At 32.2% G+C, this 15,136-nt stretch overlaps 1 protein-coding gene across 1 annotated transcript in view; it reads right to left on the bottom strand.

Annotated features, from left to right (window-relative positions):
• The window catches only part of LOC122505240 (venom metalloproteinase 3-like), a 67,610-nt gene extending 67,301 nt beyond the window's left edge, over window positions 1-309 (bottom strand). Inside the window, exons 1-2 of the mRNA XM_043616735.1 lie at window positions 250-309; window positions 83-140 (exon numbers count right to left, since the gene is read on the bottom strand). Coding sequence (XP_043472670.1) covers window positions 83-140; window positions 250-309 — 118 coding nt within the window. The remainder of the gene's footprint in view (window positions 1-82; window positions 141-249) is intronic.
• Window positions 310-15,136: the final 14,827 nt, after the last annotated feature.

The raw sequence follows: 15,136 nt of genomic DNA, 5'->3' as shown, positions 1-15,136 counted from the left end.
TCATTCGTCGATTATATTAAGAAGAACAGAATTTGAATATTTAGTTGTAAATTAATAAAATTCAGTTAATAATAATAATTACCTTCCTTTTGATCACCATAGAACAGTCTCTGCATATCATAATCAGCCAATTGTTGAATCTGAAAAAAATATTTTGCCTTACATTTAAAAATCCACAATAGAAACTCTTTACAATCATATTTCGGAAGAGCTTTTTAGAAACTCATGGAATTAAAATAAAAAAATTACCTGCAATGTACGTGTCAAAGATGGAATAAATGCGCAAAGTAAAATACTGATGTAAATCATTGTTCTCTTTTGAAAATAATTATGCCGCAAGTTATCAAAGTTGTTTCTTTATAAAAATGCTATTTTTCTTCTGAAACATATTTTCCATTAAAATTTATTTACAATTCTCGAATGAAGAAAAGAATAATAAATATATTTTCTGTTATACTTGTTCTGCAGGAATTTAATTCTTATTTATAGTAAAATATCAAAGCATTCGTTTTAATATTAATCTCATTTTCTTTTTGAAAATAAAAGTAGAACAGATGCAAGTTTGAGAGAAAACCAATAATAAAACTAGGCGGTGAGCTCTCGTGGCATTGATGCTGTCGAACTGTCATGTAACTTTTTGTTATTATGGCAAGTCGCTGTAACATCATTTTATTGTTCATAATTAATATAAACTTGATATTTATCGTTGGGTAATTTTAATAAATAATTCTGCAGTTTAATTAATAATTCAGCTGTTAAATTTTTACCTTAGTAAACGTGAAATATTAATAGTATTGATTAAATTTTCTTTCTATATTTTCTTGTTTTATATATTGGTTGATTTCTCTTTTCCTGATTTCTTTAAGAACGGGATTAAATGTCTGCTTATTGGCACTCTAATCACGAAACTGTATCAAAATGTAAAATTCAAAATGGTGGATCCAACATGGCGGACGGGGACGATATTTTGAAAATCGATCTTATTGGCTTTAAAATTACTACTTGGGGATTTTTACGATTGCTGATCATGACAATGGTGGATTTTTGAAAAAATATTGAAAATAGTCTTACCTTAACGAAGATGGAATTATTTTTCGGAAACTACTGATATTTTAGTGTAGATGTACTAAAAGCATTCTATATATACTCTTCATACTTTTTATTTACCTTTTAAAATGTAAATTCTACATACAAAAATTAAATTAAGTAAACTTTTTTTTACAGTAATATTCAGTTCTTTATTATAATTGGAAAATTTAAGCTCATCTAGAATAAATTTTTTTCTAATAAGTATAAACATATGTAAAGATATTATCAAACTTTTTGTATTTAATAATTTTAATAACATTTTTATTCCTTACCTTCTGACGTATAGATAAGAGCAGATAAAACGTCATCTATTGAGTATTCACCTAGACAAGTGTTTTAGTGCATTAATTAAGTGACGTTATGCTTTGGAACATCAGTGGCCTTCATCACAACATGATGATTCAAAGAATTCATCAGGAGAAGAGCTTTCTGCTGTATATATTTGGATGTGAATCCCGAATATTCAAGAGCACCAGGAATACAAAAACTTTTCTTTGTTTTGGTCCTGTAAAAAACAGTGATTGTCTTCAATGTTATAATCAATATCAGAAGTAGTTGGACGGTGTTCTGTTTTACCGACTGTGGATAATTGCCGAACGCAGATAACTAAAATCTGTAATTTAGTAGATAATTCACTTGGGACATTCTCGTGAGTCCGAATAAAATTTGGGACCATTTCAATTAATGATCAATGAAGAGAGAAGTTTAAACGTCATTGTTAAAAAATTACGTTAAAAATTACGTTGTTTGGAAATGTTTCTTAAATAATTATCACAATCTGTCAACTAGAAGCAATTAATCATCATAGATATTGAGACTCTAATGATGCCGTTGGGATGAACTAAATCCCGCATGACCCACATACGGGACCGAAGTGAGAAGTCAATTAACCTAATTTTAACAGTTAGTTCCTGGTTGCTTACAATAAGCTAGATTATATAAAACTGGCCAAAATTACAATTATTATTTTATTGTCATTACCATCGGTTGGTAAGGTAGAACTTGTATTATCTTCGGTCGGTAATTGCGTTTCCTGCATTGCCTGTCTAATAACCTTCGTTTGATAACTTGGTCTTAACTTTTAATTAAATATATTTTGTCGCAACCAAGTTAAGATTTAATTTAAGAAATATTAAGAAAGGGTTCGACCGAGGGTTCGACTTAACTGATAGCACACAAAGGTTTTGAGCAAAGTTCCCTCAATTGAAAAATACTACGAATGTTGAACAAGCCTTTCTGTATTATGAGTGTTAGTGAATTGTATATAAGTTTTATATTAATTTTTAACAGATGAAAATTATATGTATTGTAACGTGGCATTTTATTGGCCGTGTACAAATGAACTAAATGTCAATGTAACTAAATGTAACTATTGTTTACAATAGTAAACTGTAAATTTCTAAAATAATCACGCCAAATCGAGAATCACTGATTATTTTCTCCTTCCGAGAAATATTCTTTTATTAAATCTTGTAATTTTTGCGAACCGTCAGATCGCTGGTCAAAACAATTAATTAATCATAAGAAAACTGATACTTCGATTTATTATTTCATGTAAAAATTATCACTGCGAGTTCCTGATTTCCAAACTTTGGGATCACTGCCGAGATATTACTTCGTATTTGTCCAACAAGGAATGTGCTTCCTTGTATTTATTACTGGAAATAAATACCGGTCATACTGAGTGACAGAAATACGAATATCCATCGACGGAGACATCACCTGTCAAAACACTGGCCGCAGACATCTTGCTGACCAGACGTCGTCGAGCAGTGCCCCTCGCGGAGACTAAACGAACTCTTTCCGACAGTCGATAAATTACCTAATTACTGACTGTCGCGCATCGATTACCATCGGAAAATCCTTGTAACGAGTGCGCGTGAGACTCACCACGAAGCCGAGATGCGCGTCTGCTTCAGCGTCCCCGTCGGCCATTTAATTCATTCTCAGTTTGGCGTCGACATAAGATAGAGGTCAAAATAGATCATTTCATATTAAATTCATTTAAACTTAAATTAATTGTGCCTATTCCTGTCAAGATGAGCCGAGGAACTATGAGGGGACATCGGCGTATCTCCGGTGAGTCTCAAAATAATTGAATGTGTTGTCTCCTGATAATTATTGATCAAAATAAGATGTGTTTCATTTTGCATTGTTTCACGACACGACATTTCTGTACATGTTGAACAGGTCCCGTCTGGACCTGTAATTTTCTTGTTTATTAAAGACAAAATTAAAACTAACTGATGATTTCTCTTACCACGCGCTCTCCATGAAAAGATTGAGCTAGCGTAAATTTCATTAATTAATCGGTTTGAATATTTTTCCATAAAATATCTCTGGCGTTCGGGCAATGAATTCAAACAACAAAAGTTTAGCAAGGGAACCAAAGGAATCAAGGAAAAAATTTTGTTAATTCTATCAGAAACTTGACTGGAAATTATTGACAAACAAATTCACAAATAACCTTCACTATTTTTATGTTATCTGCAAAAAAAATTTAAATTTCTCTCCACGCTATCTCATTGACATTAGAACATACTGCACACCTTTTAACATTGACATTTTATCAGGTTCTTAAAAAATAATGACGATTTTATTGAATATGTATATTATAATAATATGTGTTAAAGAACGGACAGTGTTGGCGCCAAGAAGCTCACGTTTGTGGCACAATGATTTGCTTGGTGTTGTTTGTGGTTAAAAAAAACTTGCCAGACAGGTAAGGCAAGGCAAAGTAACAGGAGCTCAATTGCCTTGGCTTGAGTAGACGCCATGCCATCTTAAATACACTTTTTTTCTGCTCTGATCTACTCGTTGAATATAGCGGCATAAGTGTAATCCTTATTATATATCTGTGGATGTATATTTAAATGTATCGGTGTATTTTTTATGTATACATATATAAAACATGCATAATATACGAATATCCTTGTGTGTTAAATCGAAGTAAATATATATGTAAAAAAACATGTCTAACGGTTCTAACTGGATGAAAGGCTTTTCCATTTCCTATTGCATGCTTTAGTTTTTTGATTTCTTTTAATATTAATTTATGGTACAATAATAGAAACGAGGTGTCAGGAATATCTTATTAATAATATAATTAAAATTGCAATGGCTTCGAGGATGCTTAATTAGAAATGCAGATTTCATTTCATATAAACTTTTACGAAAGGGGAAAACTTACGAGTTTTTGTTTTCTTTACGTGGAGAAACATCCTTAATGGATTATGACGAATCTTTTCTATTTTATCCTAATTAAAACTTTTTCTTCCCCTTCTCGTATTTAATTTTTTCATTTGAATGTTAACGAGACGTAGATACCATTTTCAATTCAGTAAAAAAATAAAATGTCGACAAAAAAGAACTGCAAATTGCAAACTCACTTTAATAATGAAAAACCTTGTTAAAGATGTAGCGTGCAAAGTGGGGTTAGAAGTCATTGATGGCGACTTATCGACAGTCGGTAATGTCAATTGTGACATTATCTAACATCGCATTAGAAATTTTAAGAGAATCTCGAAGCAATTGTGCTGATAAGCGTCAGAATGTAATCAAAAACATACGACTACAATTTCTATCTATAGTTAAAAACATTCAATACAGATAAATAATTAAATAGAAAAAAAAGAATCTTGTTTGATTTAATTAGATGGCATTCCTGACTATTAAGTGTGCCAAGAAATAAATAAAATCAATAAACTATCGCTACTCAAAAGCAAAACTTTCCCATCCATGTTGTGTGGTCTTGATTATTGCACAGACTTTAAAGACCAGATATTTTTTTTTAGATTCATTCTAAAAATTAATTTTTTTCCATTAACAATAAAAAAAGTTGATTGTGTAAGTAAAAATATATTTTTTATTTTAATACTATGCAACAAATCGGATTTAAAACTTTGCGCCACAAAATCTTGTAATGATGCTAATCTCTTCTAGCCAAGTTTGTTCATCTCCCCAAATGGAAAATTTTGTAGCGCAAATTATTTTTCAATTATGTCAGCTAAAAATAGAAAGAAACTGCAAAAAAAAAATTGTTAATTGAAAATAACCGGCGAGTCTAATCTAAGTAAGCAATTTAAAGTTTTTTTTTCTTCAGCAAAAAAAAGTACACGTACATGAAGTAAAAAAAACAGAATGTTTCCCGAGTCAAGGGGAGTTACAAAGGTGGTAAAGTTAACGACTTGTTGATGGACGCGCGTGTGCGCCTTTCGCCTGTCACTCGCTTAAGAGGCTATCGATAGATCGACAATAGGAAGTAAAGTAAGGATTACCTGTATCCATCTCAAGACCAGACGATCTTTTACGTCTTACCAAAGTCAACAAGGTTACAACGGGATTACATCTTTTGCACAGTCGATAACAAAAATATTCTTTTTTTTCCGATAAAAACTACATCAGTGCAATAAAATCCTATGTTGAAATGTAAAGGAGATCTGATTATGAGAGGTATAAACCTACTTATAATTCAAGTTACTCTATTTGGTTTTATTACCATTACGTGGACTATATATTTAAAATTATAATATTGCAATTTAAATTTCATCACAGAGAATAGTAATTTCGTTTTGTATATGAGAAGTTTAGTATTGACCAGATTAACATATCTTACGCCAATTAGATCAATTTTTTATAAATTCGTCAGCCAGATTGGATCCGAAATTACGAAGCTTAAAAAGCTGAGTTTAGATTCGCAATTGGTGATTCAAAAAATCCCTTTTAGAATTACTTCCAATGTTACGCAATGTTATGAATCAACTTGGAAAAGCGAGTTTCGAGTTAATATTTTATTATTTGTCTCAACCTAAGTGTCAGACGAAGCAATTATAATTACGTAGGTAATGTAGGAAACGTATTATACACAGATGGTTTTACGAGATCTACCTTACCGATCAACGGTAACGGCCAATATACAAAATATTATGGAATTATTACTTTAAATTATTTTCTACTTTAAAATTCTATTTAGTGCAACTTAAATCTTCTGTTACGTTGAGTTACCATTTAATATTAACTCAGTAGATTTGAAATTAACGTTTACAATTTAAAAGTAGTTCACTTCAATTAAATTGTGAGAGCTTAATTTTTTGTACAGGTAAGAGAGTTGTAAAACGACGATTTATTTCTCTCTTTCGTGGTAAAGAGGGAAAATAAAGTACTGGAAAAAAAGATCACATACGTTGAAGTAAGTAACAAATGGACCATAAAGATATAAAAGACTACTGTGTATTTTAAAAAAACAAGCATTGTTTTGCAAGTTTTAAAAGTATATAGATACTTTACAGTTTTACTAATTCAATGTCAGATTATGACATGTTTCTTTCCGAGTTTCTTCTTATAGAGACGAAAATAAAAATATATATTCTAAGGATCGTAAAGGATTAGAAGAGTGATATTAATTTTTAACAGATTTTATAAGAATGTTTGCAGAAAGGGAACTTTAAAAGAAATATTAAGGGTACGTAAAAATTCACTCTATATAAAAAAAGTAATGCGGCCCCTTACAGTTATCTTATAAAACTAAGATAACGAAGCGAATGAAAAGGCAATTGAATGTAAAGAAAATATCTCCGAGAACAGAATGAAGAATCTTAAGTGGTCCAAATTAAATGGAAGATAAGAAATCTCCAAAATGTTGAAAAGATATTATTCTTCTTCTTTGATTTCCGGGTCGGCGGAAGACCGCGCACAATTTCGCAGACAATGTGTGCAGTGTTTGAATTTCACGGTCCAGATGGTCAGACTTCTATTGAAAGTTTACCATCTCTCTATATATACTAGCCCGCGCGTTTAACTTAACAAGAAAGAGATGGGCAATTAGCTTCATGGAACGCTGTTGGAATCCCATGATCGACTATTTCAAGCATGTCAGTGTAACGTCCCGTAAGTCGTAAAGCATCAACATTTGAAAAACGTGATACTTTCCAGATTCCTAGCAAAGTGCTCTTTATTTACAAGCTGTATTTTCAGTTTAAAGCTTGTTAGAGCCATTATCTTTAATCTTGTTCAATTTACAATTTAATAAAAAGACGTCACCAAAACTATAAATCTTTGTTAATCTTGTAATAGAGTGTGTGTTGTGTGTACATGTTTATTTATTTATTTTCCTATAGGGCAAAAAAAAGATATACAACATGGGGTAATTTCCCTGTGACATTAATATTTAATTCCGGTTATATCTTGAGGAAATTTCTGGAATTCTAAAATTGTGGAGTAAAAACTTACCTTTTATTCTTATTATCCTTATTACACACAAACAAACTTTATTCACTTTTTAAAATTTTATTTTATTCACCTTGTGTTTGTCACTTTTTCATCTTTAATATACTTCTAGGGGTCTATACTGAAACTTTTCTGCTTCCCACCCCTCATATCCCACTTTCCATTCTCACTTTCCACTCTCACTTTTTCACTTCTCTCTCTCACTTTCTACTTCCAATTTCCACTCTTACCTCTACCTCCACTTTCACTTCCTCTTTTCACACTCACCTTTACTTTAAACTTCCACTAACCACTGTTATTTCCCATTTTCAACTTCCACTTCACACTCTCAATTCCCACTTTCCACTCTCACTTTCACCTTCTACTTTCACTTCCTCTTTCCACTGTAACTTTATATTCTTACTTCCCACTTTCAACTTTAATTTTCCACTTTCTACTTCAACTTTCTACTTCCTACTCTCACTTCCCATTTTCCACTTCCTACTCTCACTCTTACTCCCACTCTGACTTTACACTTTCCTCTCTCACTTTCTACTTTCAATTTCCACTCTCACCTCTATCTCTACTTTAACTTCCTCTTTCCACTCTCACTTTCCACTTTCGCTCTGATTTTCCATTTTCAACTTCCACTTACCTCTCTCAATTCCCACTTTCTACTCTCACTTCCACCTTCTACTTTACACTCTAACTGTCTATTCTTACTTCTTACTTTCTACTTTCTCTTCCCACTCTCAATTCCTACTTTCACTTCCTCTTTTCACTCTAACTTTTTATTCTTACTTTCCACTTTCTACTTCCGCTTCCCACTTTCATCTTCCACTCCCCACTTTTAATTTCCACTTTACACTCTCACTTCCACTTTCTACTTTCGCTTCCTCTTTTCACTCTCATTTTCCACCCTCACTTCCAGTTTTCCACTTCCTACCTTCACTTTCCCCTTCCTACTTCTACTTTCCACTTCTATTTTCCATTTTCCACTCTCCCTTCCCATTTTCCACTTCCCACTCTTACTTTTCATTTTCCACTTGCTACTCTCACTTTACACTTTGCACTCTTCCTTTCCATTTTCCACTCTCACTTATTATTTTCCACTCTCACTTCCTATATTCTACTTTCTACTCTCATTTCCCATTTTCCACTTCCTACTCTCACTGTCACTCCCACTCTGACTTTCCACTTTCCACTCTCACCTCTACCTCAACTTTAACTTCCTCTTTCCACTCTCAATTTCCACTTTCTACTCTCACTTCCACCTTCTACTTTTCACTCTTACTGACTATTCTTACTGCTTACTTTCTACTTCCTCTTCCCACTTTCGACTTCCCACTCTCAATTCCTACTTTCTTCTCTTACTTCCACCTCGTACTTTTACTTCCTCTTTCCACTCTAACTTTCTATTCTTACTTCCCACTTTCTACTTCCACCTTTCACTCTTACCTCCTCTTCCCACTTTTAACTTCCACTTTCCACCCTCACTTCCCATTTTCTACTTTCACTTCCTCTGTCCACTCTTTCTTCCCACTTTCTACTTTCTCTTTTCACTCTTACTTCTTACTTCCGCTTTGCGCTCTCACTTCCTCCTCCAACTCTCAATTCCTACTTTCCACTTTCACTTCCACCTTCTACTTTCACTTCCTCTTTGTACTCTAACTTTATATTCTTACTTCCACCTTTCACTCTTACTTCCTCTTCCCACTTTTAACTTCCACTTTCCACCCTCACTTCACATTTTCCACTTCGTTCTTCCACTTTCCACCCTCACTACACATTTTCCACTTCGTTCTTCCACTTTCCACTCTCACTTCCACTATCCACTCTCACTTTTCACTTCCACTTCCTTTTCCCACAATAATTTCCCTCTTAATCAATAATCCTTCCCTTTTTACCTTTTAAACACTATTGACATATGAATACATAAAATAAATTAACAGCCAGCGTCACGGCTTTAATTTCTGACCAATAGCGACTGTCATTATAGTATGTCAGCCAATTGCGACCGTCTATAAAGGTTTAGAAGAAATTCGGGAACTGTTTTAGCAAAAGCTATAACTGATTCAATAGTTATAAGCAATAAAATTTTTGTACAATAAATTATCAAATAAAATACGATTTAATCAATTTCGTAACACAGATAATTGATCAAAATTCTAATTGAAATATCAAGTACTATAAAAAGAAATTCATTGTTACCTGCTTCTCGAGAGTATAATTTGCGAAATGTTGTTTATTTTCCAATAGTAAATTATTAGTTTACTAGAACGTATATGAAAAGTGGAACTTGATGAAGTTTTTAGAGGCGTTCATTAACGCTCACGTATATTCTGTCAATAATATAATTTTGACATTATCAGGACAATATTTATCTCTCCACCTTTCATTCTCCTTTTATTCTCCAGTGAAATAAACATGATATCAATGTGCAGGAATCGTAACACAAGCCATATGAACATCGACAGTCGCGACATTACATAGCAACCTTACGCGATCGTTTTGTTTCCACGCCTGAAAGTAGGCAGGCTTTTGTTGTCTCATGTCTGCTTTCACGTTTCCCTCTCTGAATCTAGTGTATGAGTACAGTATACGAACAGGAGCAATAGAAGATCGAGACAATGCATCGACCCGATATTATCATTGTATTTGGTGCATTCGGATTATTTATAAGGTCACATCGTTACGGTCGATTTAAACATGTGTTGAAGAATTTAATCTCAGATGAACTTCCTCTTCCTCTCAAGATAATGGGACGATTCTAATCCTATTTCAAATCTATTGTCTGTCGAAAAGTTTCGTTTCTTTTTTTTTTATTTTATTTGCAGAAAAAAAATTTCACTTCCCGATATTAAATGAAAAGGAGTTCAACAATGAATGAAATGGAGGAAAAATTTTAATGAATGAAAAGAATATATAGTAGTAAATTTTAGAGTTTGTCTGTTCCTTGCCAAAATTATCGTCTGGTGAGCGTGGGACAAGAATTCAGGTTAAGAATTCTTCTCTCTTATTTCTCACTAAGGTATTTTCAGGTCGCAAAATCCAACTGCCTGTAATCACACAGAACTTACTTTTCAGTGTGTTCACTATGAGAAGCTGGAGAAATTGAAAAACTTTTGCAATAAAAAAATATACAAATAGCGAGTCATGCATTTCTTTAAAAGAATTATTAAAAGCAATTTGCTTGTATTTTAGAAGAAAAAAAGTAATAAGTTGCAAATTGCAATTTTTTTTTTAGAAAAGCTGTATACTTTCTTCTTGTTTGAAAGTTATTTACTCCGGTTCACTAAATTATTACAGGGAACAAATATTTATAAGAAGAGGGTGGTTCTCTAGCCAGGGACAAATGACATCCGTATGGATGCCAGGATATTAAAAGGATTTATTAAATTACCATTGCCTAATTAGATCACAAATTATTAGAAACATTTCTAACAATCTGCGAAGGAAATCCGCGGAGTAAGGAGATGAACACATTATACACACTTTCAAACTGTTGAATTATTCTGTCGAATATTCGAATCCACTGAGTTAAGAGATTAACACATTATACACACTTTTAAGCTGTTGAATTATTCTGTCGAATATTTGAATCCAGAGTAAGGAGATCAACACATTATACACACTTTCAAGCTGTTGAATTATTCTGTCGAATATTCGACTCCACTGAGTTAGGAGATTAACACATTATATACACTTTCAAGCTGTTGAATTATTCTGTCGAATATTTGAATCCACGGAGTTAGGAGATGAACACATTATACACATTTTTAAGCTGTTGAATTATTCGAAATTAATTCCGCATTGTACCATATAGTCATTATCAGCCAACTTCTTTAGAATCTTTAATTGAAAATGGTTGCTGCCACAAATTTAGCACACAGATGACGTTCAACACTACACCAATCAAAATTAAAGTAATACTAGCCGCGCACAAGGACCAAAGTCAACTGTCAGGTAGATAAAATGAATTATGGTTAGAGTCCCAGACTTAACCTTACCTTGGTCGGGTCAGGGGCGTTACTTGAACTTCACGTGCCTAATCAGTCCAATTTTTCTGTTTTAGGATTAAAGAAGAAAATTCACTGTGCAAGGTCAGACAAATTGTAATTAATAAATAATAAAGTATGGATAATGAAGACTTAGAATAAAATGTAATTAACACACTCTTATGTAAAATATAATTTAATAAATGATGAATGATGAGGGGGAGTTACGAGATTGTAAAATGAGATTCAAAATGAAACGAGTGCTGAATGTCGTGTGAATCGTTAATAATAATTGAAAACGATGCTACTCGAATGAAATATGAGGTATGGATGCTATAATGACCCTTGCAATGTCAATACGACCCGAGATGACCTTACGAAGTATGAAAACGTGTCTAGGAACACGGGACTTCGACCTGGAATTTGCGTCGCGAAAAACATTGGTCGCGTCGAGAGGATGTTTAAATGTTGAATTTACGAATCTTCTAACGAGCCTAGGTCAACTTCGTTCTCTCTCTCTCTCTCTTTCTCTCTAAGTTTATATAACCTGAGCAAAGCCGGATATACGTTTATATATATACATACAGAGAGGTCGACGTACACTGATGAGCGCGCCCTTTCACGTTAAATATATAATGGCAACGAGTTGGTAAATGATATAACCAAAATGTGTTCACATATCTTTAACTTGTAGGTTATTTTTTCTCCTCTTCATTTTGCTATTAAATTATCCTGAAAGCAAGTTTTCTAGATTAGCAGAGTACAGTTCATTTGCGTATACAACTGTTATTTCGATGACCATATCTGTTTTGTGAAACTGTTTCTGACACAGGTAACAGTTGAAACAGTGATTTATTTCATTAACGTGATATTTAATTTTCGAGATGAATAATTCTTGAAAACTGTTTTCGAATTAAAGGCCAGTCGCATTTGCTAACAGATCAACTATTTTATACTTATCTCTAACAATATTTTGACTCTATGATTTTCGAGTCTCACACATTTATCATTGACCCTAAACTGTAATGATATAATTTATTATTATAATTCTGTTTTGGTCCTGTCAAAATGCTGGCAGCGATCATCTTGAATTAAAGATTCTATCAGAAGTGGTTCTGATATGGACAATTGCTGTTCTGTTTTACCAGCCGTGGATAATTATCGACAGTGGATAACTAAAATCTGTAATTTAACAAGTAGTTCACTTGGTTGACAAGTCCCATTTAATATTCATTCTAAAAACAATCAAATCAAATAAATTACGATTTTAAAAAATCACAGTGCGGTAAAATAACGATTGCCTAACCTTAAACTGTCAAATAATAAAACATTACATTTAAAGTAGGTAATAATGTCTTAATTTTTTGTACTATCGTTTTCTTATTTGAGTCTTTTTTAATTCCCCAAATGTTACAACTAACTCTGGGCAATCTTTTTTCAAAAATTATTATTTGACAGTTTGCGATTAAATAACCGGTATATTTCTGCATTGTAATTTATTTCTATCTTATGAAATTATTTTTATAAATGAAATGATTGTTTTTTTTGACAGTTTGCGATTACATAACTTGTATTTTACCACAAAAATTGGGACATTAAATATTTACAACAATAGAGTAATGAGTACAGTATTAATCATTTATCTGATGAAACTGAATAAACAATTTGCAGTGTCAGGCGAATGGCGATATCAAATAATGATTATTTATATTATTAGACCTTGAGAGAATATTCCTGATCTATATTTGCAACGATGGAATTCAATCTACAAGCAAGATAGTCTCGTTCATTGGCGGCACCTGCCTAATGGCCTAGAGGCACACACCAAGTGCCATCTAGACCATCTCGGGGCGTTGCAAAACCGCACTCTATACAAGTCATTAACCATTAAGTGATTGTCGATTCCACTAGGTTTTGCGCCCGTAATTGATAACATCTTTGTTCATGACAAAATTTTACATATCGTGACTCAAGAGAACAATGAGTGTTCCGTATTTTTTCCTCTCCCTCAATATTCACATATCTATTCTAATCTTTATTTTAATTGTTAATGTTTCATTTTAATAAGCCTCGTTGAATATCTTTATTAAATTTACTGTTACGTGGGAAAGTTTACAGTCTCATTTCTAATAGTTTTGCATAAATGTTAATTTATCGATTATCCCATAGATTAAATTACTTAGGATTAGATCTATAATTCGAATTATTGTTCTGACTTTTTGGAAATATTTACCACATATTGTAATTTACTGTTTTTGTTAAAGAGGAAAATTATTTAGCAAAATTTAATTAGTTTCTGTAATTCAATTTAAATTCCCCAAGCTGTTGGATACTAAGAATTAGAAAATCAATATCAACGGGTTAAGTGGCACCCGACATTCTGAAAAGCTCTTCAATTCCAGTCGTTCAACCTGCACAAGTTGCATCAGTCTCAAGGTTCCACTCAGGAACTACTGACTTGTCCGTAAATTTCTATCCTACTATCCTACTATTCAAATGTTCCTATGAAATCAAATTTTTAATTGATTTAAGATTCTCCATTATCAAAATTTTAGAATTTTAGAAATATTCTTTTTAAAAAGCAACATAAATATTTTTAAAATGAAATCTGGGTGCTTGTAATAAGATTCATTAAAAAAGTATTAAAACATGTAAAGTATTTCAGAAATTATATTAATTTTAATATTTTAATTAAACAAGGCAAACTCAAGAATTTTGTAACTGATTCTTTGAAAGTTAGATAAATCTCTTTATTATAAGTTTAATTGATGAAAAATGTAGATTATGTTTTAGTGACTTAGACAGGAAAGATGTTTTGTTTATTAATTGCAATTACTTACAAAAAGAAAAAATTATTCTTTTCCCTAAAAAGTAGTATTTTACATATAATTTTTAAAAACTTACCTTTATCCTCCAGTCCTCCTTATCCTTATTTTAATCCCAAAACTTTTTTCACTTCTGATCACTTATGATATTTTATATATATTTTTTTATTGTTTTATCACTTTTCACTTTTTATCATCCCATATATTAAGAATGTTATATTTTAATTGTGTTTTTATTATTTTAATATTTGGCTTGGAGGATTGATAATTTTCTCGATATTTTATAAATGTAAATTTTATTAAATTTTATATTTAATTTATTACTATTAAATAATATGGTAATAAATATCTAAATGATTTTAAAGATGAGTTTAAATTTCGCGCAGATTGCGCTGAGTATAGGTTAGTATTCGCCTTTTAATAGAGAGAAAGAAAAGCATTGCCGTATATCTTCCGTTTCCTTCGGCGGTAGGTATAGTGGGGGGGAGAATTGTCGGCGTGGTGGGATCGAAGCTTCTCCGCCTGCTGGCATTCCTTGGTGCGCAGGCGTGAAAGGTAGGAGTGGGGATTTCAGGGTATATATTCCAGAGCACTGGTGAGTTCAGTCATTCCTTCTTCTGCTCTCGCAGTTTCGTCAAGTCTACAATTTTTCGTATCCTTTAATATTTCGTCCAAATATTGTAAATGAAGTATGAAATTAAATTATTTTCGTATTGTCAAGTAAATTTGGTTTCTAAGTTTTATTTGACATTTACTGTCTATTCTTTTTTGTATTCAATAGAAACAATTGTTTTGAAAAGTCATAAAATTTTATTGTCTTGAAACTTAAAAAGGTTTCAACTACCTGAGAAAGTATAGAAAATTAATTACAAAAGCCGGAAGTGTTTGCTGTTTTCCATGTCAAATTTGTCCTATTTTTAAATATCTTTGGACAGCTTCCAAGAAAACGCATATAATAGATTAACAATTAAATTCCAGAGAATGAAATCAACTATTTAATTCTCACCTTCTCGTTATGCT

Source organism: Leptopilina heterotoma, unplaced genomic scaffold (assembly GCF_015476425.1).
Source record: "Leptopilina heterotoma isolate Lh14 unplaced genomic scaffold, ASM1547642v1 Lhet_350, whole genome shotgun sequence".
Taxonomy (NCBI): domain Eukaryota; kingdom Metazoa; phylum Arthropoda; class Insecta; order Hymenoptera; family Figitidae; genus Leptopilina; species Leptopilina heterotoma.
The sequence above is the reverse complement of the archived record's forward strand: the minus strand, read 5'-3'. Positions and strand labels throughout refer to the sequence as shown.